This window comes from Muscardinus avellanarius (assembly GCF_963383645.1).
Source record: "Muscardinus avellanarius genome assembly, chromosome: 3".
Classification (NCBI taxonomy): domain Eukaryota; kingdom Metazoa; phylum Chordata; class Mammalia; order Rodentia; family Gliridae; genus Muscardinus; species Muscardinus avellanarius.
This window is the reverse complement of record NC_137788.1, coordinates 31,053,882-31,081,377: the sequence shown is the minus strand read 5'-3', so window position 1 is coordinate 31,081,377 and position 27,496 is coordinate 31,053,882. Positions and strand designations below refer to the sequence as shown.

General features: G+C 44.4%; 1 protein-coding gene across 1 annotated transcript; it reads left to right on the top strand.

Moving 5' to 3' along the window:
- Positions 1-1,931: 1,931 nt before the first annotated feature.
- MEAF6 (MYST/Esa1 associated factor 6) lies at positions 1,932-25,367 on the top strand (the record flags this gene model as incomplete). Its single annotated transcript, XM_080691384.1, has 8 exons — positions 1,932-2,021; positions 2,790-2,905; positions 5,079-5,166; positions 5,308-5,353; positions 10,835-11,027; positions 14,953-14,982; positions 15,773-15,806; positions 25,314-25,367. 8 exons carry the CDS (start codon positions 1,932-1,934, stop codon positions 25,365-25,367), a joined length of 651 nt encoding a protein of 216 aa, XP_080547510.1.
- Between the last annotated feature and the right edge of the window lie 2,129 nt (positions 25,368-27,496).

Here is a 27,496-nt window from a genome sequence, read left to right as displayed (position 1 = left end):
AGCTGAAAGATGAAGATGTGAGAAAGATGACGATCTCAAGAGAAGCTGGGGCCAATATTAAGTCTAAAACAGGCAAATTGTAATCCCAGTATTTGGGAGGCTAAGACAGGACGATTGCAGTCTCTAAGCCAGCCTTGGTAACTTGGCAAAACACTCCACAACTTAATGAGACCCTGTTTTAAAAATAAAATAGGGAGCCGTGCGAGGTGGCACACACTTGTAATACCAGTACTTCTGAGGCTGACAAAGGAGGATTGCAAGCTGGCGAGGTGGTGCACTCTTGTAATCCCAGCATTCAGGAGGCTGAGACCAGAGGATCGCGGTTCACAGACAGCCTCAGCTACTTAGTGAGGCTCTCCGCAACTCAGTGAGACCCTGTTTCAAAGTAAAGAATAAAAAATTGGGCAGGGGGTGTAGCTCAGAGGTCAAATGCCTCTGGGTTCCATTCCCAGACCCCCCCCCCACACACACAAAAATAAAATAAAATAAAATAATAAAAAAGGAGGATTGCAAGTTTGTGGCCAGCTTCAGCTACTTAGTGAGGCCCTCTGCAACTGAGACCCTGTTTCAAAAAATTAAGAATAAAGCCGGGCGTGGTGGCGCACGCTTGTAATCCCAGCATTTAGGTGGCTGAGACTGGAGGATCCCAGTTCGTGGACAGCCTCAGCTACTTAGTGAGGCCCTCTGCAACTCAGTGAGACCCGGTTTCAAAATAAAGAATAAAAAATAGGGCAGGGAATGTAGCTTGGAGGTCGAATGCCCCTGGGTTCCATCCCCAGACCCGCAAAAAAAAAAAAAAAAAAAAAAAAAAAAATTAAGAATAAAAATTGGGCTGAGGATGTAGCTTGGAGTTAGAATGCCCTGAGTTCAATCCCCAGTATTGCAAAATTTAAAAAAAGGGGGTTAGGGGTGTAGCTCAGAGATCCCTAGTTTAGATACCCCAGTAACACACACACACACAAATTTAAAAAACCCCTTATTAGTTGCCAAGCCCCTTTTATATGCATAGTGATTTACTCTTTACAGCAACTCTCTTATGTAGGTTCTCTCATGATGAGGGAATTGAGACAAGCGAAGTTTAAGTTCACTTGTCCCAAGGTGGCAGAGTTTATGAATGTAGAGGAAGGATCTTGAACTAGGGCAGTTCTGGCCCTACTTTTTGCCCTTAGCCACCGTACGCGTCTTTGAAAAGGTTTAGACAAGTGAGGGGAGGGACTTCATGTTTGTGTTCGAAGATCATCCTAGCACCACTGTAGATAATGGATTAAGTGGAACCAGAGGTGGAGATATCGGAGGCTTTCGAAATAAAGCGGCCCCAAAGAATTAGAGCCTACAAGGACTAGGGAGGTGACAGAGGGGCAGACAAAAGCAAATGTATTGCGAGGTCTTCCAGAACGCAGTCCAGAGGACTGGGTTTCGGATCAAATAAATATCAGATCCGGGCATGGTGGTGCACGCTTGTAATCCCAGTACTTGGGAGAGAGGCTGAGACAGGAAGATCGCAGGTTCGTGGGCAGCTCTCAACCTAAGGAGACCCGGTTTCAAAATAAAAAACAGGGCTGAAGGTGTAGCGCGGTGGTAGAATGTTCCTGGGCTCAATCACATCCCCAGAACCAAACACACACACGTCAACCAGGCGTGGAGCGAGGATGGTACGAGGTTTCTGTCTGGAGCAATTCGGGGGACAGTGGAAGGGGATCGCTGAGGTGGGCAACTCAGGTCTCTCGAGAAGCTGGCAGCAGTAGCAGCAGCAGCGGGCTCCGGCACGCAGGCGCAGTGACGTCGGCGAAGCCTGGCGGTGGAGGGGAGGGGAGGGGAGGGAAGGCGGGGCCGGAAGCTGCGCGCGCAGGCGCAGTGCGGCGCGCCCCCTGGCGGGCAGCGGCGGCGCAGGGACCGCCCCCAGCCGCGCGCGGCCGCCGCCTCAGCCCAACATGGCGATGCACAACAAGGCAGCGCCGCCGCAGATCCCGGACACCCGGCGGGAGCTGGCGGAGCTCGTGAAGCGGAAGCAGGAGCTGGCGGTGAGGGCTGCGGCCGGGCTTGGGAGCGCGGGCCGCTGGTCACCGGGCGAGCTCTGCGCCGCCCTCCCGCGCCTCGGCCGGGCGTCCGGGCTGCGGGGCCGGGGGAGGGGAGAGCGGCGGGCAGCGGGCGGGCGGGCCGGAGCGGACGCCGTCGCCGGCTGGCCTCCGGGGCGGGGCTGGGACGAGGCGTTGCGTGGGGTCTTCGGCGGGCGGGGCGCGCCGTGTTTGGGGACGTCTGGGAGGTGACCGGCGAGGGGCGAGCGCCCGGCCTGGGGCGTCGGCTGGGGACGCGCAGCGAGGCCCCGGCCCCACGCGGCGGCCGGCGCGGGGGAGGCCCGGCCCGCCTGCCGCCGCCCTCCCCGGTCTCCATAGCAACCCGGGCCCGGCGGCGCGGAGCCTGCGCGGCTCAGGCTGCGCGCTCTCCTTCCCCTGGCAGCGGCGCGGCCGGCGAGTGGGAGTGGACGCTGCTGCCCACGTTCTTGGCACCCACGCTTCCCTCCGAACTTTATGTAAAATTTTAATGTGTGTGCGTTTCCCTGAGGAGGTGCTCCCCACTTTTAGTTTTCTTCACGAAGGGGTCCATCGCCCCCAAACATTTAGACTGTCTTAAGCCTAAATAAAGTAGCCTGGCCCTCCCCATAGCATCCTTCTGTCCACAAAGGTGATTCAGGGTTGGGCGAGCTTGGGTTGACCAGTGTCAGGCTTTCAATGTGCTCTTACTGCATGTCTGTATTTTAAAATCTTCTTCTATGGTGTTGTGTCTCTCAGGAAACACTGGCGAACCTGGAGAGACAGATCTATGCTTTTGAAGGAAGCTACCTGGAAGACACTCAGATGTATGGCAACATTATTCGTGGCTGGGATCGGTATCTGACCAACCAAAAGTGAGTGTCAGAAGCCAGTAGTGTTCCTGTTGTGCACTGGTACCCTTTCAGGGAGGCAGCAGTAAAGCGGTGGTACAGAAAGAAGAGGTCTGAACTTGAACTTGGATTCTGGCTATGCCTCTGCTTCACAGTAAACTTGGACACAGCCCCATCTGTATTGGGCCCTGTCAGCACAGGATTGTGGGACTTAAATGAAATATAGCATATGTATGATAGCACACAGTAGCACTCTTTGGGTGTTTTCCACATTTTAATCAGTCATGAGTTCCACCCTCACAATTTCTGCCACACCTGTGTGCCAAGTATACCACTGTTAGTATTCTGTGAAAATTTCTGAACTTTTGAGAAATTTTCAATGCTCTAGGAAAACTGAAAGACTATAGTACAAGAGCACTTGTTATCCTTCAGCTGTATATATTAGTTATTAACATGTGACTACTTAATGTGCTCTTTCTATTTAAGAACACCTGTGTACACTTAAGATTTTTGTAAGTTTTGAAATAATTATAGATCCATATGGAGTTGCAAAAATTGTAGAGAGATTTAGTATACTCTTCACCCTGTTTTCCCCCATGATTGCGTTTTTTTTTTGTTTTTGTTTTTTTTTTGCGGGTCTGGGGATGGAACTCAGGGGTATTCTACCTCCGAGCTACACCCCCTGCCCTATTTTTTATTCTTTATTTTGAAACCGGGTCTCACTGAGTTGCAGAGGGCCTCACTACATAGCTGAGGCTGTCCGCGAACCGCGATCCTCCAGTCTCAGCCTCCCGAATGCTGGGATTACAAGCATGAGCCACCATGCCCGGCTCCATGATTGCGTTTTATGTAACTGTAGTACCTTATTAAAACCAGGAATTGGAGTGGAGCATGGTGGCACATGCTTGTAATTGTAGCATTTGGGAGGCTGAGACAGGAGGATTGTGGTTTGCAGACAGCCTCAGCTGCTTAGCGAGGCCCTTTGCACTTCAGAGAGACCCTGTTTAAACATAAATAATAAAAAATAGGGCTGGGGGTGAGCTCAGAGGTAGAATGCCCCTGGGTTCCATCCCCAGTACCACAGAAAAAATAAAACAAAAAAACAGAAATTGGTACAATATGTATAAGTAGTTCTATGGTATATTAACCTGCATAGATTCATATAACAACAATCAAGATACAGGATTATTCTACCACCACAGAGGTCTCATGTTACCCCTTTGTACTTGCATCACATTTCCCCATATTTGTTTTTCTTCCTGCTAACCATTTGATAATTGATAATTAGATGTGGATCTGTAAATTTGCATCTAAATATTTTAGCAGTGACGGCTTATACCAGTAATCCCTATACTTGAAAGGTAGAATGCCCCTGGGTTCAATCCCCACTACCCAAAAAAAAAAAAAAAAAAAAAAAAAATATATATATATATATATATATATATAATAGTAAGCATTAAAATAATACATATTACAGCCAGGCATGGTGGCGCAGGCTTGTAATGCCAGCATTTGGGAGGCTGAGACCAGAGGATTGAGGTTCACAGACAGCCTCATCTACTTAGTGAGGCTCTTTGCAATTCAGTGAGACTGTGTTTCAAAAATAAAGAATAAGAAATAGGGCTAGGTTCCATCCCCAGTACCTAAAAATAAAAATAAAATTAGGCATTAAAAGAAATACATATTAAAACACAAATCAAAGCAGGGCTAGGAGAGAGTTTTGGGCTGGAGGGTCCAGGCTGTTGGCAGTGTTACATTGTGTTCAGATGACAGGTAAGACATGCCTGTCATGTCCCTCAGTCTCCTAAACCTCTTGAAAATAAAATGTCTGTGAAGCAACTAAACTTGTCTTCCACAGTGGGGTGCATACCATACATTGGGAATCAGTGCTGTCTCTAGGCCATTCAACATAATGATTGTTTGGGCAAATCCAAGTGGATTAGAGGCATTTCTGTATGGAACTTAGTTTAAAAGAAACGAAAAGGGGGGTGGTGAATTGGCTCGGACCACCCTCCCCCTATGCCATTCTGGCATGGGGCTGTAACTATTTTCTGTATTTCTATTTTTTTAATAAACTTCTTTAAATCTTAAAAAAAAAAGAAAGAAAAAAGTGAGTTCCTTGCATCTGCCATGGGTATCCCCAGCTTGAGCCATAGACATAGCTTGGTGCTTATATTGAATTTCATCTGTGTTTTAGAAACTCCAATAGCAAAAATGATCGAAGGAACCGGAAGTTTAAGGAAGCTGAGCGGCTCTTCAGTAAATCCTCGGTTACCTCAGCAGCTGTAAGTGCTGGTAGTGGTGGGCGTGGGGACTTTTTCTGTGGTGTCGCTCGTTGTGATTTTCTCTTTCCCTTCCTCCCTATCTGGGAGTGCTCTCCTGAGGTCTGTAGTCACTTTTGTAGTAACTGGTGGCTTTTCTTTTAGGCAGTAAGTGCATTGGCAGGAGTTCAGGACCAGCTCATTGAAAAGAGTAAGTTTATATTTTTAATTTCCTTGTTGGCTTATTTTTAAACTACTACAGCCCTTAAGTTTAACATCCAGCTGAATCTGAGGAGTGCATCTCTTATGCATTGCCTATTCTTTCTAGGGAAAGAAAGGGAAGCCATTTGGGCACTCTTAATCATGCCTTTCTTTGGAAGAAGACACTACCATACTTTTCCTTGGCTTTTCTCTTACCTCAAAGGTTGGCTTACCTGCTCAGAGCTATGTCTTTGCTCCTGATAAATCTTTTTTTTTTTTTTTTTTTTTTTTTTTCTGGTGGTACTGGGGTTCCTGGAAGCCCTTCTATCTCCGGGCTATACTCCCAGACTTATTTTATATTATTTGGAAACAGGGTCTCTTAAGCCAGCACAGCTGGCTTCGAACCTGCGCGATCCTCCTGTCTCTGCCTCCCGAGCATGGGGATTACAAGCGTGCACCACCATGCCCGGCCTGATGAACCTTATTATTATTATTTTTTGCAGTACTGGGAATTGAACCCAAGGGCATTCTACCTCTGGGCTGCACCCCCAGCACTATTTTTTTATTCTTTCTTTATTTATTTATTTTTATTTATTTATTTTTTTAGTGGTACTGGGGTTCCTGGAAGCCCTTCTACCTCCGGGCTACACTCCCAGACCTATTTTTTATATTTTTGAAACAGGGTCTCTTACGCCAGCGCGGCTGGCTTCGAACCTGCGCGATCCTCCTGTCTCCGCCTCCCAAGCGCGAGGATTACAAGCGTGCGCCACCACGCCCGGCTTTATTCTTTATTTTGAAATAGCATCTCACTAAATTGCAGAGGGCCTCACTAAGTAGCTTAGGCTGGCCATGAACCTGTTGTCTCAGCCTCTCAAGTACTAGGATTTTAAGTGTGCACCACCGCACCCAGCTCTTTCTAAATTCTTACGGAATATTTTTCCCCCTTTGGCACTAAAGGGCATTCTACCTTTGGGCTACACCCCCAGTTCCTTTTTTTTGTGTGTGGTACTGAGATTGAATTCAGGACATTCTATCTTAAGTCACACCCCAAGCCTTGTTTGTTTGTTTGTTTGTTTGGTGGTACTGGGGATAGAACCCTCTACTCTGGGCTACACTCCCAGACCTATTTTATATTTTATTTGGAAACAGGGTCTCTTAAGCCAGCTGAGGCTGGCTTTGAACCTGCGGGATCCTCCTGTCTCAGCCTCCCAAGCGTGTGCACTACCACGCCCGGCTCTTTTTATATTCTTAAGGGCTCCCCTCCCCCACCTTTGGTACTAAAGATTGAACACAGGCATTCTACCTTTGGGCTACATCCCCAGTTCCTTTTCTTTTTTTCTTTCATTTTTTTTTTTTTTTTTTTTTTTTTTTATGGTACTGGGATTGAACTCAGGGCTATTTTATCTTAAAGTCACACCCCAAGCCTTACTTGTTTGTTTCCAGTACTGAAGGTAGAACCCAGGGGCATTCTACCTCTGAACTACACCCCCAGCCCTATTTTTTTTTATTCTTTATTTTGAAACAGGGTCTCACTGAGTTTCAAAGGGCCTCACTAAGTAGTAGCTGAGGCTGTCCTTGAACCGTGATCCTCCTTTCTCAGTCTTCTAAATGCTGGGATTACAAGCATGCACCACCACGCCTGGCTACTTATTTATACATACATACATACATACATACATACATGGGATTGAGCCCAGGGACGTTCTTTCTTATAGCTACACTCCCAGCCCTATTTTTTATTCTTTATTTTGAAATAGAGTCTCACTGAGTTGGAAAGGGCCTCACGAAGTAGCTGAGGCTGTCCAAGAACCAGGATCCTCCTGTGTTAACCTCCCAAATGCTGGGATTACAAGTGTGCACCAACACACCTGGCTATACTGGGGGTTGAGCCCAGTGATAGGCATGTACCGCCACACTCAGCTATGTAGTGCAAGCCTGTAATCTCAGTACTTAGGATGCTGAGACAGAGGGTCACAGATTTGAGGCCAGTGTCAGCAATTTAGGGAGACTCTATTTCAAAATAAAAAATAAATAGTGCTAAAGATATAACTCAGAGATAGAATCCCCCCCCCCCCCACACACACACACCTGCAGTACTCCTGTCTCAGCCCCCTGGGTACTGGGATTTATCAGGAGGCTGAGGTTGAAGCAAGCCTATGCAAATTATCGAGACCCTGTCTCAAAAAAGAAAAAGGGATAGCTGGGCATGGTGGTGCACACTTGTAACCCCCACGCTTGGGAGGCTGAGACCAGGAGGATTGCGCAGGTTCGAAGCCAGCCTTAGCTGGCTTAAGAGACCCTGTTTCTAAATAAATATAAAATAGGTCTGGGAGTATAGCCCGGAGGTAGAAGGCCCCTGGGTTCCATCCCCAGTACCACAAAAAAAAAAAAAAAAAAAAAGAGGGATGGGAATATAGCAGTGGTAAAGCATGTCTGAGTTAAATTCCCAGTACCAAAAACAAAACAAAACCAGAAAACAACAAAATTACCTTCTTTAATTTTTGGAGCTACTCTTTGAGGGTAATTATAGGTTGCAAGCTCCATGATAGTAGGGACCCTTGCAATAGCTCATATCCAGCTAATGCTTCACCTATGAAAGGAAAAATTCCTGTTCTACTGTTGGGGAAAACTCAGCTCAAAAGGTTAAACAAGCTGGGCTCAGTGGCACACAGCCTGTAATCCCAGTAATCGGGAGGCTAAAACAGGAAGATAACAATTTCAAGGAAAATCTCAGCATCTTAGCAAGACTCAGCAACCTATTGAGACCCTGTTTCAAAACAAAACCAAAAAAGGGGCTAGGGATATACCTTAGAGGTAGAATACTCCTGGGTTCAATCATCACTAATGCACACACGCACAGATACATACATTTTTAAGCTAAATCAAAGTAGGATTGACTGGGCATAGGAGATTGCTCGGGATTGAAGCTATACCCTCAGCCCCTTTTATTTTTTATTTTGAAACAGGGTCTCACTAAGTTAGTGAGGCTTGCCTTAAACCTCTGATCCTCCTGTCTCAGCCTCCCAAGTACTAGGATTACAGGACTACTGCACCCAGCCATTAGATTTTTTTAAAATGTAGAAAAGTAATGCATTCCTAATGTGACAAGCTCGGTAATTCAGATGTGAATATAAAAAAGGTTAAGCCAGGTGTAGGAGGCTGACACAGGAGGATCACAGGTTTGAAGTCACCTTCAGCAACTTAGCGAGGCTCTCAGAAACTTGGCAAGATCTGTTTCCAAATAAAAGAATAAAATAGGGCTGAGAATATAGCCTGGAGGTAGAAGGCCTTTGGGTTCCACCTATAGACACCCCCCTCACCACCAAAAACAAAAAAGTCTCCTGTTCCACTTCAGTCCCAACTTTTTGAGGTAATTGCCATTAACAGGTTGGTATTATCCTAACACATCTTTCTGGATGACTTATTGATCATTTGTATATCTTCTTTAGAGAGATGTCTGCTTGAATCCTTTATACTTTTTTGGGGGCTGCTGAGAATTCTACCTCCAAGTTATACCCCTAGCCCTTTCTATTTTTTATTTTAAAACTGGTCTTGTTAAGTTACTAAGACTGGTCTCAACCTGTGAACCTCCTGTCTTAGCCTCTCAAGTATTGAGATTACAGGTGTGCACCACTGCTGCTCCTGGCTCTTTGCTAACTTATTTTATAATATTTTATTTGTTTAGCCGGGTGTGATGGTGCATGCTTGGAATCCCAGTACTTGGGAGGCTGAGACAGGAGGATCACAGGTTCAACGTCAGTCTCAGCAACCTAGTGAGACCTGTTTCCAAATAAGATATAAATCAGGCTGGGGGTGTAGCTTAGAGGTAGAATGATTCTGGGTTCATTCCTCAATACTACTACTACTACTACTACTACTACTACTACTACTACTACTACTACACTACTATTGTATTTTTTGAGTTGGGGTCTCGCTGTTTTGCTCACGCTTTCCTTGAACTCATGGGCTCAAGCCTTCCTACTCCCTCAGCTTCCTGAGTAGATAGGAGTATAGGTGCATGGCACAACACTAGACTCTTTTGCTAGCTTGTAAGTTTGACTTTGAAGCCAGGTGTGGTGGCTCATGCCTGTAATCCTAGTACTTGGGAGGTCAATACAGGATTGCAGGTTCAAGACCAATATCAACAACTTAGACTTTTTTTTTCTTTTGTGGGTCTGGGGATGGAACCCAGGGGAATTCGACCTCTGAGCTACACACCCTGCCCTATTCTTTATTCTTTATTTTTGAAACAGGGTCTCACTAAGTTGCAGAGGGCCTCACTAAGTAGCTGAGGCTGTCCACGAACTGCGATCCTCAGGTCTCAGCCTCTCAAATGCTGGGATTACAAACATGCGCCACTATGCCTGGCTAGTGAAACCCTATTTTCAAATAACAAAAGAGGGTCGGGGGTATGGCTCAGAGGTAAAATGCCTCTGAGTTCAATCCCCAGCACACCCCCTCCCCGCCCAACACACACACACAAGCCAGTGTAATCCCAGTACTTAGGAGGTAAAGACAGGAGGATCACAGGTTCGAGGATAGCCTCAGCAAGTAGTGAGACTCTCAGCCCTGTTTAAAGATAAAAATATGGGTAGAAGTGTAGCTTGGAGGTAGAATGTTCTTGTATTCTATCCCCAGGCCCCCTCCCCCCATACACAATGTCTTTGTATATCTTTTTTATTCTTGAGTTCTCAAAGTTCTTTGTATATACCAGATACAAGTTCATTATCAAATACTACATATGATTTGCAAATGTGTTCTATCTTTTCACTTTCTTGGTCATAGAGTTTTAGGCTCAAAAGTTTTTATATAAATTACAACTTACATAATTCTTCTTTTGTCACATATGCTTTTGTGGTCATATCTAAGAAATTGCTTTCTCCAATGGATTCTAAAAGTATTAGCCTTAACTCTTATTTAAGTCTGTGATCCCTTTTGAGTAAATTTTCTTATATGGTATGAGATAAGGTTCCAGGTTTTTTTTTTGTTTGTTTTTGTTTTTTTGGGTTTTTTTTTTTTTTTTTTTTTGGGTGCTACTGGGGATTGAACTCGGACATTCTAGCTCTTGAGCTACACTTCCAGCCTTTTTTTTGTTTTGTTTTGAAACAAATCTTAAGTTTCTGAGAGTCATGCAGAGTTGCTGAGGCTGGTCTTGAACCCTTGATCCTCTTAGTCTCCCAAGTGTCGGGATTATAGGCATGCACCACCATATCCCCATGTAAATATCCAGTTCTTCAGCACCATTTGTCAAAAAAACTATTCTTAAATGAATTGCTTTGTTACCCTTGGCAAAATCAATTGACTTAAAGTATGGGATTATATCTTGCCTCTGGTTACACTGTTTCAAATGACATGTTTTTTTAGGGATTCTGGTAACTTTGCATCTTCTCTGTCACTTAACATGGATACTCAAAGCTGTCTTCCCTGAGGACGGCAGGTTGTCTGAGGAGTACTGATGAGGCTTATGGGGACTGTGTTTTATTCCCTACAGGGGAGCCAGGAAGTGGGACCGAAAGTGATACTTCTCCAGACTTTCACAATCAGGAAAATGAGCCCAGCCAGGAGGACCCCGAGGATCTCGATGGCTCTGTGCAAGGAGTGAAACCTCAGAAGGCTGCTTCTTCTACTTCCTCAGGGAGTCACCACAGCAGCCATAAAAAGCGAAAGAATAAAAATCGGCACAGGTTAGTGGCAGGGACCTCACTCCAGAGCTTGGCAACTCTGCTCTGAAGGGGCTTTCAGAGAATGGCACACCCCAGGATTGTGGCCGAGCTTTTCTATTCTGGATGTGTAGAAATACCTTGACCCAAAAGAAATGGATTAGGATTCTTTCTAAGAGAAAAATTGGTGGGCATTGGAGGAGGACTGATTCCAGATTCCTTCCCACTGTTGCTTGTGCAGAGGTTATTTCCTAAAAACTTTAATGCAGTAAACTTGGAGAAGAAAATAAGGGGAAATAGAAGTGGGATCTATACCATATTGGGAAACTGTAAAGAGATAAAGTTGTCTGTTCTGAGTACTGATCCCTGCTTACTCTTATGAAAACTGATTGACATGCCTTTTTCTTTATTCTTAAATACAGATTTTTTTATTCCTTATGATTTTTCTGTTTTCTTTAGTCCTCTGTACTTTGCTGACTTCGGGTATTGGAAAAGAACATAAAGTTTATAAAATATATGAGTGTGCCTTCCTTCCTACATTACACTGTCTGACAAGTTTTTCACAAGTGTGTAGTAAGACAGGGATGAAACCAGTGGACAGGCAGGTCAGGGGTCACCCAGAGAAGAGGTTAGCATTCAGCCTGCCTGGGGTTTGCATGACAGTGCTGGGCCTATTAAATGCAGATAATTGGAAATCAAACAGCTTTGTTCAGAGAATGATAAAAAGCCTCAAGTCTCCTGGAAGGCATAGAAATCAGGTTTACATTAGCTGTCTTTTGTCCTACTCTTGGAAGTCTGCATGCAGAGGAGGTGAAAGGGGCATACAAAGGATGGTTCCTATCCTCCAGTTTCCCTGTAGAGTACGTTACTTTAGAAACCTGTAGGGTTTCCCTTCATACACCCAAGATATTAAAACTAGCATCTTACGGCCGGGGGTGGTGGCACACGCTCGTAATCCCTGCACTTGGGAGGCGGAGACAGGAGGATCGCGCTGGTTCGAAGCCAGCCTTGCTGGCTTAAGAGACCCTGTTTCCAAATAAAAATATAAAATAGGTCTGGGAGTGTAGCCTGGAGGTAGAAGGGCTTCCAGGAACCCCAGTACCACAAAAACAAAAAAATAACTACCATCTGGATATCACAGGGATAGTATAGAATTAAGTCTAACTGGTTTGAACCTCTTTAACATCAGCTAATTCTTTTACTATTTTAGTATCTACACTAAGGAGAAAATTCCTTGAATGTGTCTGGAACCTTTTTCATTTACTGATGAGTCTATTCTCTATAGATAGTTGTCTTTATTTTAGGCTACCCTCATTTTCATTAACAGTGAGTTCAACTGATGACTGAAAAATAAAAAGGAGTTAGACATTAAACTTACCTTTTAGCAGATTTTTAGTACATTTCCATAGGATCAACATTTCTTCCATATTTTTTCCTTTCCGGGTTCTAGAATGCCTTCCAGAAAAATGCTACATTTATAAAGATCTTTGGTGGTAGTTACTGCTTTCACTAATGCATTTCCTATTTAGAGAACAATATCTTGGTTTTTGTTGCTTTCCTTTCGTCTTTCCCCTGATTCAGTACCTGATCTCCTCCCTTGGCCCTAGGCATTTGTCTGCCCCAAGGGAGGAGAGTGGGTCTGATCTGAGCTCTTTCTTGGGAAGCCAGGTACAGGATGCCTCAGTGGCTTCTCATTGGCCATGTAAGGCTATTGGATTCCTGCCATCCCTAGTCAGTAATTGTGTCTGGTCCATAGCCCTTTTCCTGGATGGATGGCTTAGTGGCGCTCACAGATTGGGGTGAGGATGGAGCACGTTGTCTGTACACATTGGTAAGTTGGCGCCAGTACAATGCTTCTCTCCATGAGTGTACCATATTCATACAGTCAGATAAGGTCAATAGTAAACTATTTCAAGAAATGTTTTGAGTACTTACTATGTGCCAAGTACTATTCAGTGGTGAATAATTATGGTAATGTAGCAGAAAAAATAACTTGAATTTGTTCTTTTCTGAAATATGAAAATTTATTGATTTTTTTAACATTTATAAATGATCAGTATTCTGAATTCTTATATTTTATATGATATATGAACAATAATTGTCTCGGTGTCTTTTAAAGAAAAAAGTTGAAGCCAGACATGGTAGCACATGCTTGTTAATCCCAGTACTTGAGAGGCTGAGATAGGAGGATAACAGTAGAATGCCCCTGGGTTCAATCCCCAGTACCAAAGAAAAAGAAAAAGAAATTAAGTAAGTCATAGCTGCTTTTATAGGTTTTTATTATAATAGCAAAGCTGAGTTTTAATTAGGTGTGCTCTTATCATTTATTTGTTAATTTGCAGTGCTAGTGATTGAATCCATGCCTTAATATAAGCATGTTAGGCTGTGCTCTACCCTTGAGCTATGCTGTCTATTTCATTTTTATTCAGTCTTCTTATATGTATATATGTGTGTGTGTATATATATTTATATATATACTGGGGATTGAACCTAGGGGCATTCTACCCCGAGTTACAATCCCAGCCTTTTTTATATTTTATTTTGAAACGGGATCTTGCTAACTTGCTGAGGAACCTCTCACTAAATTGCTGAGACTGGCCAACACCTGCAGTCCTGTCTCAGCCCTCCAAGTACTGGGATATCAGGCTTGTGCCACTACGCCCTGATCAGTCTGTTTTAAATATTTTCTAATTCTTGATTTGTACACTTAAGAAATACTCTCAAATCTTGTAAATGAATCTGTTGCATATAGAATATGAAAGTTCAGGTTTCTTCCAACTTTAGTCTTGCAAACATTGTTGAGGAAAATGCAGCCATTTTCATATTGTTTGCCTTGAATCTGCAGCTACAAGGTGTTGGAGCCAGCTGAGGAACTGGTGTCATGTACCAGGTTAATGTTTACTTTGAAGATCTGCCCAGGCTGTGACCTGTGAGCAGCGATGGCACAAAATGGCCGCCTCCTCTCTCCAGCTCCCTTCCAGGTCCTTGAGGCTTGGGTGCTTGGGGAGGCCAGCTTTCCCTTGGGAAATGGGGGTCTTCAGACTTTGGTGTTCGTCACTTGTTGCCCTGACATGACAATTGACCGTCATCAGTAGTGTAGTGGGCAGAGGACTCTTGCTCTTCAGTTTCTGGAACGAGACTCTCTACCACTACACCTTATTTATTCATCCCTTGGCTTCTCGTCGTGGCAAAGCAGCACCAGGTTCCTGGACACATGCAGAACACAGAGCTTGAGAAAAAGTTGAAAAATGTTTTTCTGCTTTTAAAGTTGAAAATGTAGCCGGGCATGGTGGCGCACGCTTGTAATCCCCGCGCTTGGGAGGCTGAGACAGGAGGATTGCGCAAGTACGAAGCCAGCCTCAGCTGACTTAAGAGACCCTGTTTCCTAATAAAATATAAAATAGGTCTGGGAGTGTAGCCCAGAGGTAGAAGGCCTCTGGGTTCCACCCCCAGTACCACCAAAAATAGATAAATAAATAAATAAATAAATAAATAAAATAAAGTTGAAAATGTTTTTATTTTATTTAAGATTAAAAAATTTCTTATTTTAGTGAAAATATATAATTCTGATTTGTTACAAGCACCTTACATTGTATGACTAAACCTTTCTTTCTCTGTTTCTCCTAATGCCCTAATTATATTTTCCAATACAAATATTTTAAAAGTTCTAACTCTGACTCTGGCAGCTGATAAAAGGGCTCCAGGTATCTGTAGTTTTCTAATAAAATAACTTTTCCTTTCATAGTCTGTTGTTCTGCTATGGAATCCATTGAGGGAAGGGAATCTCCTGACCACAGTCTTTGGTGCTTTGATGTTTGAAACTTTATGGCTTAAAATTCTTACAGCTGGTTTTGTTTCTACAAATCTTGCTAGGGTGGCTAATCGACTAATTTGTTTAATTAGTGTATTAATTTCTATTGCTTTCTTCCTTTCAAATGCTGCCCCTCAGCCCGTCTGGCATGTTTGATTATGACTTTGAGTAAGTTTGATTTGAATTAGTATTTGTGCTGTGTTGTTTAGTGTGTAGACACCAGTATGCCTTTTTGAGACCTTTCTAACCCATAGTTTATCTGTTTAATTGTAGGTATGTATATTAGGTTAGGCTGGGAAGTTTTTTTTAAAAACAGAAAAACGTGATGGAGGTAACATTTTATTTAATAACTTAAGCAAAATTAAGTAAACTTCACTTTTATGCATTTTAATTTCTTTTCAAATAGATAACCTTTACTTTAATTCATATTTAAATTGATTTTCTGGCTTTGCTTCATAAAGAGATTAATAGTTTAAGATTTTGATATTTTGCTTTGGAAAGATTTAAAAATTGAAATTTATTTAATTTATTTTGTGTTTCATGCTTAGAAATACAAACTCCTAGTATCTTTCCTATTCTTAATCACCATGTGTCTCAGTAATTTTCAGTGAAATAGTTACAAAGCTAACACATTAACATAGAGCATGCACTTTTAACCCAATCCCTTTAGCATAATTTTGGAATAGTTTTTAAAAATTAAAAGACTTTTCTTACTGCTATATATTTCTTCTTAAGATATTTAAGCTTGCCTTATGGCAAAAGTATCTGCTCATATATTTTTAATATTTGCTCAATAATATTCTGGGTAAACAACTAAATATCATATAGTCTAAAGAAGAATGTGGATTTTACTTAACTAAATAGCCTTTGTTATAGCTTGTGCCCTATGCAGTAGCTAACTGTTGGACCCTTTTCTACAAATTAAAATGCGAATATCTTTTTATTTTTCCTATCACAGGATTGATCTGAAGTTGAACAAAAAACCACGAGCTGTAAGTATCAACCAGACTACTTTAGAGATGATTAGAAGAATATCTTGTCTTCAGAGATTGAGTGTTCTTAATCTGAAGTCACACTTTGACTCAGAAGACAGGCATTTTTAGGTGTGAAATATTGTACATTACATTTGAAATGGAATCTTTAACTATAGAACAATCCTTTAGCACAGTTGTTTGTTTATTTGTGGTACTGGGGGTGGAACCCAGGGGCTTTTCTACCTCCGGGCTATACTCCCAGACCTATTTTATACTTTATTTGGACACAGGGTCTCACTAAGTTACTGAGAACCTCAGTAGCTGAGGCTGGCTTTGAACCTGTGTGATCCTCCTGTCTCAGTCTCCCAAGTGCTGGGATTACAAGCGTGCGCCACCACGCCCGGCCAGCACAGTTGTTAATGAGATTTTTCTCCTTATGGTTAGAACTGTGTTTTGCTGAGAGTAAGTTGGGATTTTCTTATTTCCTTCTCTTTAGGACTATTAGAAGATTGACTAGTGCAGAAGCTTCCAGGCTATAGAGCCCTGCTTCCCTTCTTCAACCTCATAAAGATAAACACCCCTCACCTGAGTGCGTGGCCATCCACCTCTGCTCTCCCAGACCTGGTGCCTGTGACTGAGTAGTTTATTCTAAATGTGGTGACAAACAAGTCATTTCTGTAAAACATTGGATCCTTTGCTTTGTGTCTTTAGTAACTGAGCTGCAGGGAGACCCAGATGTGGTTCTAATCCTGGCAAGCTCTTAACTGTGTGTTTCTCCCTTAGACTGAGTGTCTTCCCGCACCCTGGCTGGCACCAGCTACACCTGTGATGCCCAGTGGAGAAATGTTCTCTTGTTTTATGCTGAAAGTAGAACACAAGTCACATTTCTAATGTAGGCTGTAAATATCTGGCATTCTCTTTTTTTGTGTTTTGTTATTTTTCTATTGTTGTTTTTATCTTCTTATTTTCTTTTGAGACTTTTTGTAATGCCTTTGTATAGCTCATACCTTCCTGTTGACATATCTAATGATTATTCCATACAGTTGCCAATATTCTAACTGAAAATAGTGTAGTCACCAGAAGTAAAGTGGGAAACTCGGCTCTTTGTTTTCTTGCAGGAGGAAAGTAAAGAGTGCTCATTTAGTATTACCTATCTTAAATCTTTCAGAGTTGGAAGCAGTTTCATGTTCAAGGAACAGGAAAGCTAAAAAATATAAGTTAAAATCAGTCCTTTTAAAATAGATATTTTTATTCTTTTGTATAAATAAAATTTCACAGGCTTTGACTTTTCATGCTTTACTTTTAAACCTGAGATTGTTTTTTTGCTTATTTATTCATATCATGCCTTACGGAAATTTTTTTCATCTATTCTCTTTCTGGTGGTACTTGCCTGATTAAATATTGCACTAAAAATCACCAAGGCAATAGAAAGGCTCGTATACACCAGAAATTGATAATATTGGGTTTCTTGAGTGGAGGGAAAGATGTTGTGGGTGAGTGCAGCGTGCCCAGTGGGCATCGGGCCAAGGACCTGGCGGGTGATTGCTCCCTGCTCTAGTGCTGTGGTCCTGACTGGCTACTCATTGCAATAGCTTGGAAGCCTAGAAATGCCAGTCCCTGGGCCCCACCTTCAGAGACCTCAAGTACAGCCTAGCTAACTGGGGTTTCCTTTCAAAGAGTCTCTGGGGTGTTGATAAGAAGCCAGTTGAAAGCCACTGCCTTGGGAGAGTGGTGGCTTGATTACTATGATCCTATGCTGTGAATTGTCTGAGGGATAAGATTTGAGGCCTCTGCTTTGCTTTGATTATGCTCATATCTCTGTAAGAAGAAATATGTCCATTGTGATAATGTTGATGGAGCTGAATATTATGGATGACATCTGTTATCACAAGTCTTATCTTGTCAGATGTGCTAAAGTGTTCGCACTTGTTCTTAAATAAACTTTTTTTTTTTTTTTTTTTTTTTTTTTACTCTGAGATAATTTAGATGTCTTTGGTTGTATCTTTGGTAGCAGGACGCAAGTATCAGGGTTTTTAAGGAAATAGTTTCTTGTGTTTAGATTGTTGCTTTAAAATAAAAACCCAGAAGCATTTTGTAACCTTGTCAGTTCTCCATCTGTGGAAGAGAGGAATGGATGGGGTTCCTGCACTTCCCTTACCTTTGGGGAAAGCTGACTTTAAACTATCTGATTCTCAGAGTTTGGTATTTGCTAGATTTACAGTGCTCCAGTAACAGTGGCTTACATCTGTGATCCCAGTGACTTGAGAGGCTGAGGCAAGTGACTTGAGAGGCTGAGGCAGGAGCCATCATAGTTCAAGCCCAGCCTTGGCAACTTAGCAAGACCATGTCTCAAAGAGTAAGGCGTGTGTGTGTGTGTGTGTGTGTGTGTGTGTGTGTGTGTGTGTATGTGTATTATATTTAACATTTTTGCATTGTTGAAGATCATACCCAGGGCCATACACATGCTAAATGAGTAGTTTGCCACCAAGCTATACCCCAACCCCTAAAAGTATATTTAAAGCACATTTATTTATGTATTTATTTATGTATTTATTTATTTATTTACTTACTTATTTATTTATTTACTTATTCATTATTTTTGTGATGCTGGGGAATGAACCCAGGGGCATTTTACCTCTGAGATATACCCTAGCCCTCTTTTATTTTTTATTTGGAAACAGGGTCTTGCTAAGTTGATTCGAGCCTGAGTTGCTGAGGCTGATTTTGGACCTCTGCTCCTCTCATCTCCTTCCAAGAGCTAGGATTACAGGTGTGTACCACTGCGCTGGTATAAAAGCACATATGTATTATACCCCTATGTGTAAATAAAATCATGGTTAGAGACAGGCTGCTTGTTCTATGCTTATTTTCTCTATAAAGTTCAAACATTGGTTAGAGGAACCTTCCAGTTTTTCTGAAGTTGACCAGGAATACTATAAATAGTCAAATTCTAAGAGATTGCTTAGTTTTTCCACGGGATAGTTTAGGGAAAGGCACCAAAAGGTACCTGCCTACATGTGCTTTTCTTATTAAATGTGCTAACATGACGGGACATTAATGTCAGTGGATAACACTGGTAGGATGGTCCAGTGAGTGGCATCAGAAATATTTCCACCCCCTACTTGAGCCTTTGGGTGCTGTAAGTACTCTGTAAGTATCCTGTAAAGAGGATCTTGACATCTGGACCTATGAGGTAGAAAGAATTGAAAAGTGTTAAATAGCCTACACTTGGAGTAGTTACATATGTTAATACTTTTTTTTTTTTTTTTTTCCGGTACTAGGGATTGAACTCAGAGGTATTCTGTGTATTCTACCCAGCCCTATTTTCTTTTTGTCTGTACTGGGGATTGAACTCAGGAGCATTCTACCTCAGAGCTTATACCCCCAGTCCTATTTTTATTTTTCTGGTACTGGGGATTGAACCCAGAGGCATTCTACCTTCAACCTATACACCCAGTCCTATTTTTTATTTGTTTATTTTTTTCTGGGCATAGAACCCAGGGGCATTCTACCTCCGAGAGACATCCTCAGCCCTATTTTTTTAAAATTCATTTTGAAACAGGGTCTCACTGAGTTACAGAGGGCCTAAATAGTAGCTAAGGCTGTCCTTGAACAGCTTAAGTGTGCGTCATCACACTCAGCTCCCAGCCCTAGTTTTTATTCTTTATTTTGAAACAGGGTCTCACTGTGTTGCAAAGGGCCTCACTAAGTAGTAGCAGTAGCTGAGGCTGTCCTTGAACCACAATCCTCCTGTCTCAGCCTCCCAAATGCTGGGATTACAAGTATGTGTCACCACGCCTGGCTTTTATTTTTTATATTTGAAAGAGGGTCTCACTAAGTTTCGGAGAGCCTCAGTAAGTAGCTGAGGCTGTCTGCGAACCTCAGTCCTCCTGTCTCAGCCTCCCAAAAACTGGGATTACAAGCATGCACCACTACACCTGGCCCTATTTTATTTTTTATTTGGAAACTGTCTTGCTAGGTTGATGAAGGTCTTACTATTTGCTGAGGTTGTCCTCGAACCTGCGATCCTCCTTTCTCATCCTCCCAAGTACTGGGATTACAGGGGTGTGCCACCATGCCCGGTTGTTTTTGCATTTATTCTGACTTCTCTGTCCCTCAACCTTGGTCCCAATCACTGAGGCATTATTATGCTTAGAAATCTGAAGTACACATGGCACTAGGTAGAGAATCCAGGGCGTGTTTTGTGTACCTTCTCCCAGGATGGCATCATACTCAGTGGCTAGGACAGTAATATATGTGTAAAATGGTGGTGAGAAGAAGGGATTGGAATTTTCATTCCCGTGGTATCTAAATGTGCATCAGCATGTCTGGATCTTCTAAGAAGTAAGCCTCATGATTTGAAACTGCTCACTTTGAAAACCCCTGTTGATGCAGAAGTTGTCAATCAGCCTACTGATACAGGCTATGGTGGGGTTTGCTGCTGGTCCTCTCCCAGGGCAGTGGTCTCCAAGGGAGAAGGGGGTGTGAGATGGCTCAGGGGGTGTGGGAAGAAAAGCGAGGCCTTAGATGTGTATTGGCTTTTGGGGGCAGCATTATATAGTGTCTCACTTTGAATGTGTTGTGTAATATACATACATATTAATATGTGTAGATGATTTATAAATAAATATTAGGTTGAACCACAAAAATTGCTGGTATTCAAATCATTTTGATTTATAAAAATGGCAGTTATCATGGTTTAACAGCATGTGCCCACTGAAGTTGTGTATATTCTGAGTTTTTACTATTCATATATAGAAATAGACTTTGGAGACCTCTGGCCAGTACAGCCCTCATCTTCACACTCCACCCCCTTTATAAGTTTCTGTATCCTATAATGGGGGAGCTTTAAAGTATTTAAGTAATTTGCCAGGTGTGGTGGTGCACGCTTGTAATCCCTGCGCTTGGGAGGCTGAGACAGGAGGATCACACAGGTTTGAAGCCAGCCTCAGCTACTTAGTGAGGCTCTCAGTGAGACCCTGTGTCCAAATAAAGTATAAAATAGGTCTGGGAGTATAGCCCAGAGGTAGAAAGCCTCTGGTTCCACCCCAGTACCACCAAAATAAAATATTTAAGTAATTTGAATACATTAATCTGGACTGCAATAGTAAAGTAGGCTGAATTAGATGGCTTATAAATCGCAAACATTTCTCAGCTCTGGGGGCTCGCACATCTAGGATCAAGGTTTCAGCCTCTGGTGAGGGTAGACACCTCTCTTGCATCTACATGGTAGAGGGGAGCAAGCTCACCTTGGCCTGGCACGGTGGCACATGCCAGCAATCATGACTAAGACAAGGGGAGGCTAAGACAAGAAGGATCTTAGACTGTGTTTCCAAATAAAAAATGAAATAGGGTTGGAGTATAGCTCAGAGGTAGGATGCCTTTGGGATCAGTCCCCTGCAAGAAATAAATACATCCCTTTGGAATGTTGACAGTTGAGGGGAACACATACATTCCACAGCAGTGTTCAAGTAGCACACATTGAGATGCTGCTAAAATTTATTTGGTGTAAAGCAAGTCCTCTCTCTCAGCCACCAGTTCCCCGTCCCAGAGACAACCCGAGGTCTCCCGTTCCTTCCAGAGAGAAGGGAACTCCCAGCTTTTGCATGAGCACTTCACTCTGCAAGTGATTCTAGATCCTTGATTTCCAAGATTGCCAAGGCCCCTAATGCTAGGTGTGTGCTGGTGGTGCCTGCCCCTAGGCAGACCCCTGCTCCCCACCAGCAGTACCAGTAGGAACCAGCAGGGGGCAGGCAGAGCACCACACATCTCTCACCACCCAGTGATATTCCCAGCAGCAGGCGGGGCCTAGTGTGGGTGTGGCACCTGGTCCTGTCCTTCCACCTAGTTTTGCTGCCATCTCTTCAACTGGTTCGCAGTTTAAGCTCACCAGTGACTGCCTAGAGAGAGCCTTCAGAAGGCCACACCCCAGGCTGACAGCCTGGCCGCCTCCCTTTCCAGGAACTAGCCTGAAGGATTTACATGTTGTGGCCTGGGATGGCTTAGGTTTCCTTAATTGCAGAGCCCTACTTCCTGCCTCTTTCAGCCAAATCTCCCACACCCTTTCCATGAACTAGGAGGGCCCTGGAACAGGCTCTTCCCGCCTCTACTCCACCCACTCTCCTATAGGCAAGGGAAAATAGTGAGGTTTGAGAAGCTTGGGGCAAAAGCTGGGGTTGCCTTCCTTTGGGGGCAGGGCTCAGGCTCCACCTTCCCACCTCCAGTTTTCTCTGCCTACTGTGTGTGTGTGTGTGTGTACACTGGGGCTTGAACCCAGGTGCATTCTACTTCTGACCTATACCCCTGACCCCTATTTTTTTATTTTTGAAATGGTCTATTTGCTGAGGCTGTCGTCTCATCCTCCCAAGTACTGAGATTACAAGTGTGCACCACCACCATGACCGCTTCACTGCCTATATTGATAGAGGTCTGTCCAGTGCCCTCAGAGTGGAGGACAGAGGACTTTGCAGGTGGAAAGAGTGGTGAGTGCCAACCTCATCCTTGCCTCGCCTGCCTCCTAACCCCCTAACCCCGTAGACTAGAAAAGTGTGGGGTATCAGCACAGGGCAGAGGGAGGGGGCTGCTCCCTGGAGCCCTACCTAGTTCATCCCCACTGTGGGCTGGTTAGGTCTCCACCAGGGAGGCCAGGGGATTTCTGTATCAGACAGGCTGCAGTCATCAGAGCTTCAATACAGCCTGTAAGGGGGGGGGGTAAGCTGTTGCAAGATAGAATTTGCAAGAACACCCAGGGTGGGCCCCTGCTGGGGAGCCAGAGGCAGGGTGGGGCCCCTCTTGGGGAAGGTGGGCCAGCTGCTGTCCTCTGCACTCCTCCGGGTCAGTTCCCAGCAGCGTGGGAATTTGCATACTCAATAGTTTCCCCATCAGTTTCTTGGCTTCTGGAACCAGGAAAATAAGAGGAGGAAAGAGCAAGTGGGGCAGCTACTCGGAATTTGATCCCTTGCAGCACGCCTCCCCTCCTTCGTGGCTTGAGCTTTGGTCTCAGAATCACATTCTGTCCCAGTCACCTTATCCCTTGAAGCAAACATGGAGCTGCTGTGAGTGGGCTGGCAACAGAGCCCCTAAGGGGAAGCCAGGGGCTCAGGCTACACAGCCAGTGAGTGAGGCTGAAACCAGGTCTCTGCCCCTCCTGAGGCCAACACAGGAACAGAGGCATCTTTCATATCTAGAGAGAAGTGGGCCAGGCTGGTGTGGTGGCACATACTTATAATGCCAGGTTGGAGGATCGCAGGTTCCAGGCCCCAGCAAGTGATAACTTAGAACATGTTTCAAGCTGGGCGTGGTGGCGCACGCTTGTAATCCCAGTACTTGGGAGGCTGAGACAGGAGGATTGCGCAGGTTCGAAGCCAGCCTCAGCTACTTAGTGAGGCTCTCAGCAACTTAGTAAGACCCTGTTTCCAAATAAAATATAAAATAGGTCTAGGAGTGTAGCCCAAAGGTAGAAAGCCCCTGGGTTCCATCCCCCGAACCATACACACACACACACACACACACACACACACACACACACACACACCTGTTTCAAAATAAAAGTAGGGCTGAGAGTGTAGATTAGAAATAGGATGCCCTTGGTTCAAACCCAGTACCTCCAAAAGAAAAATCTAAACAGAGATAAGGAACTCTTTCAGAGGTAGGGAGACTGAGGCCTTGTGAGCACAGGCCACCTAGCTAAGCTGCCTGAGTAGGCCATGGAGCATGAGGTGGTATGGAGATTGTTGGTGTGGACTGGGCACCCTCTCAGTAGCTCTGCCTGGAAGGCAGATTGGGAAAGAGGCAGATTGGAGGGGAGGCTGTAGATATGGGCCAGCTGGCTAGGCGGGCTGAGCCTGTCAGGAAGCATAGGATGCCAGAGGTGCTGACCCCATCCAAGCTGACCCTAGGCCCAGCCTTAGCTGGCACCTGGCACATGGGCTCTGTGGTCCTTACCGGTGCCCATCAGTGAACTGGCAGCCGCAGGGCCTCCTGACCTGAGCCACAGCCTGCTGGGATTAGTGCCACTGCCCACCTGCCTGTAGGACCCCTGGCCCCAGCTCACTCACAGAAGCAGAAGCACAGAGGAGCAGGAGTTTGCCTCACAAATGGGTATGAGAGAGCTTCCTACTCCTTCCAGGCAGCTCAAGGCCCAGATACCAGCTGCATCCTTGGGGAGGGAGGCAGGATGCAGGTACCTGCTGAGCTGCTGTGGGGGAGTGGTTATCTCCACTGCTTCTAAAGAAGTCCTGTGTGATTAAGAGGGCTGCAAGTGGAGGGGCTGAGGCACTCTTACTTTTCCATCTGCAGGGACCCGAGTCACTGAACTCTGGTGCCTGGGGCCCTCCCTGCCTCCTATTTGGGGGCCAGGAACTAGTACTCAAGGTCCTGGCTTGGCCTGGCCTCCTCCGTGGGACCTTGGGCAAGTCACTCAGCATTGCCAAATGCTGATAATGAACTAGACAGTCCGGTATTTTAGCTTACTGTCCCATAAAAACAGGCCTGTAAACAGATTTTTAATTTGTAATATTTCTTTTTCATACTGGGGATTGAGCCCAGGGACATTTTACCACTAAGCTACACTCTCACCCATTTTAAAATTTTGAGATAGGGTCTTACTAAATTGCCAAGGCTGTGATCTTCCTGCTCAGTCTCCTTAATAGCTAGGATTATGGGTATACACCACTGTGCCCAGCTGGAACATAGTTTTGTTTTGTTTTGTTTTTGTTTTTGTTTTCAGTACTGGGGATGGAACCCAGGGGCATTCTTCCTCTGAGCTATACCCCTAGCCCTATTTTTTATTCTTTATTTTGAAACAGAATCTCCCTGAGTTGCAAAGTACCTAAATAGCTGAGGCTATTGGCAGACCGTAATCCTCCTGTCTCTGCCTCCCAAATGCTGGGATTACAAGTGTGCACCACCACTTCTGGCTTGGATCACAGTTCTTGACTGGAAAAAAAATAAGGCAACAGGAGCCAGGCGTGGTGGCGCATGCTTGTAATCCCAGCATTTGGGAGGTTGAGACTGGAGGATCCGGGTTGGGGGCCAGCCTCAGCTACTTAAGCCCTCTGCAACTTAGACCCTGTTTCAAAATAAAGAATTAGCTGGGCGTGGTGGCGCACGCTTGTAATCCCCGCGCTTGGGAGGCAGAGACAGGAGGATTGCGCAGGTTCGAAGCCAGCCGCGTGTGCTGGCTTAGGAGACCCTGTTTCCAAATAAAAATATAAAATAGGTCTGGGAGTGTAGCCCAGAGGTAGAAGGGCTTCCAGGAACCCCAGTACCACCAAAACAAAACAAAACAAAAAAATAAATAAAGAAAGAATTAAAAATAGGGTCAGGGGTATAGCTTGAAGGTAGAATGTCCCTGGGTTCCATCCCCTGTACCACAAAAAATAAAAAAAGGCAACAGCATTACCTTCTGCAGATAAAGCCTAAGAAGTCTGGAAGCAACAGGGACACCTTGGCATATACTCTGTGGAAGGCCTCAAGACAATGCCAAAGCCATTTTCCATACCGTGTGCTGGTTTCTGCCTTCAGCATGCACTACTGGAGCACATTCAGGTAAACAACCAGCTGGGGCCTCAGGAATAGGCATGGCCAGGGTGGCACTGGTTTCTACAGGCTGTGCCGCTGCTGTGTGCTAAGGCGGTTCCTAAAGAAAATTCAGTCAGGCATGGGGGCACATGCTTCTAATCCCAGAACTTAGGAGGCTGAGACAGGAGAATTGCAGGCTCTTGGCCAGACTTGGCAAACAGTGAGGTCCTCTGCAACTTAGACCCTGTTTCAAAATAAAAGAATAAAATCAGGCAGGGGGTGTAGCCCCTGAGTACCTTTCCCAGTACCACCAAGGAAAAGAAAGAGAAAGAGAGGGAGGGAGAGGAGAGAAAGAGTGAGAAAGGAGAGAGAGAAAGAAAGATTCAGATACTATAAAAGCTTCACAAACAGGAAATACAAATTAGGTGAGATATTCCAATTATTATTATTACTTTGTGGCACTAGGGGTTTAACCCAGGGGCATTCTACCTATGAACTGCACTCCTGTTTCTATTTTATTTTTTATTTATTTATTTTTATTTTTGGTGGTACTGGGGTTCCTGGAAACCCTTTTACCTCCGGGCTACACTCCCAGACCTATTTTATATTTTTTTTTATTTGGAAACAGGGTCTTTTAAGCCAGTTGGCTGGCTTCCAACCTGTGCGATCCTCCTGTCTCTGCCTCCCAAACGCGAGGATTACAAGAGTGCGTCACCATGCCCGGCTGTTTTATTTTTTATTTTGAAAAAGGGTCTTGCTAAGCTGCGGAAAGCTTTGCTAAGTTACTGAGGCTGGCTTTGAACCCAAGATCCTCCAGTCTCAGCCTCCCAAATTCTGGCATTACAGCCATGCGCCATCATACCTGGCTCTAAAGTACAACTATTTAAACTGTCTTTTTAGCCAGGCATGGTAGTACACACCTCTAATCCAAGTAGTTGAGAAGCTGAGATAGGATTGTAGGTTTGAAGACAGCCTCAGCAATTTAGCAAGACTCTCAGCAACCTAACAAGACACTTTCAAAATAAAAAAAGCCAGACATGATGGTACATGCCTATAATCCCAGTACATGAGGCTGAGACAGGAGGCCTCCAGTTTGAGTACAGTCTCAGCAGTGTAGTGAGACTCAGCAACCTAGCAAGACCCTGTTTCCAAACAACAACAACAAAAAAATAAAAAATAAAAAGGACTAGGGGTGTGGCTCAGAGGTAGAATGGTCCTGGGTTCAATCTCCAGTACCACAAAAAATTTAAAAAGGGCTACTTGTGAGGCTCCCCGCAAATTAGACCCTGTTTCAAATACAAGAATAACAAGTGGAGCTGGGGGGTGTAGCTTAGAGGTAGAATGCCCGAGTTCAATCCATAGAAACACAAACACACACACACATACACACACACACACACACACACACACACACATACACACACACAGTGTTTTTTCCTGGATGTTAGTACTTGGGAACCATCTAATGGCCCTGTTTTTTACTTAAAATGTTTGACATTCACATTTCTTTTTTTTTTTTTCAAACCGCCAAAATAGAGAAAGAAAAGAAGAGATGTCTTCCTGCCCAGTCTCTTTCCTTCTAGGATCAGAGGAGAGGTTTGGAATGGCAGATGGAGGTGAGAACCACTGAACACGGCCCACAGGGAGTCACACCAGATGCTTTTTTTTCTTATGGCACTGGTGGTTGAACCCAGATGCATCTATCTCTGAGCTACACCCCCAACCCTGTTTTATTTTTATTCTGGGAACAGGGTGTCACTAGGTCAGTGAGAGTCTTACTACTTGCTGAGGCTGCCCTCAAACCTATGATCCTCCTGTCTCAGCCTCCCAAGTACTGGGATTATAGGTGCACCACCATGCTCGGCCAACCAGAGCCCTCTTAATAAGCGATTACAACGTGCCAGGCATCAGGTTACACACCCAGCATGTATAATCTCATGTGATCCTTATGACAACCCTGTAAGGTTGGTGCCATAATTATTTGTCTCATAGGTGAGGAAGCCGAGGCCCTGTGGAAGTCACTTGGCCCAGGTGACAGTTGCAGGGCCCTAACCCCCTGGAGGCCACCCTGCACTGCCTAAGCTGCTGCTGCCGCAGCATGCCCTCCCTGCTCTGTGGCCCTGGTTCTAGGACACAGCCATATATGGGAGAATAGGGCCAGTGGTGAGTGCCCACAGCCTCCGCAC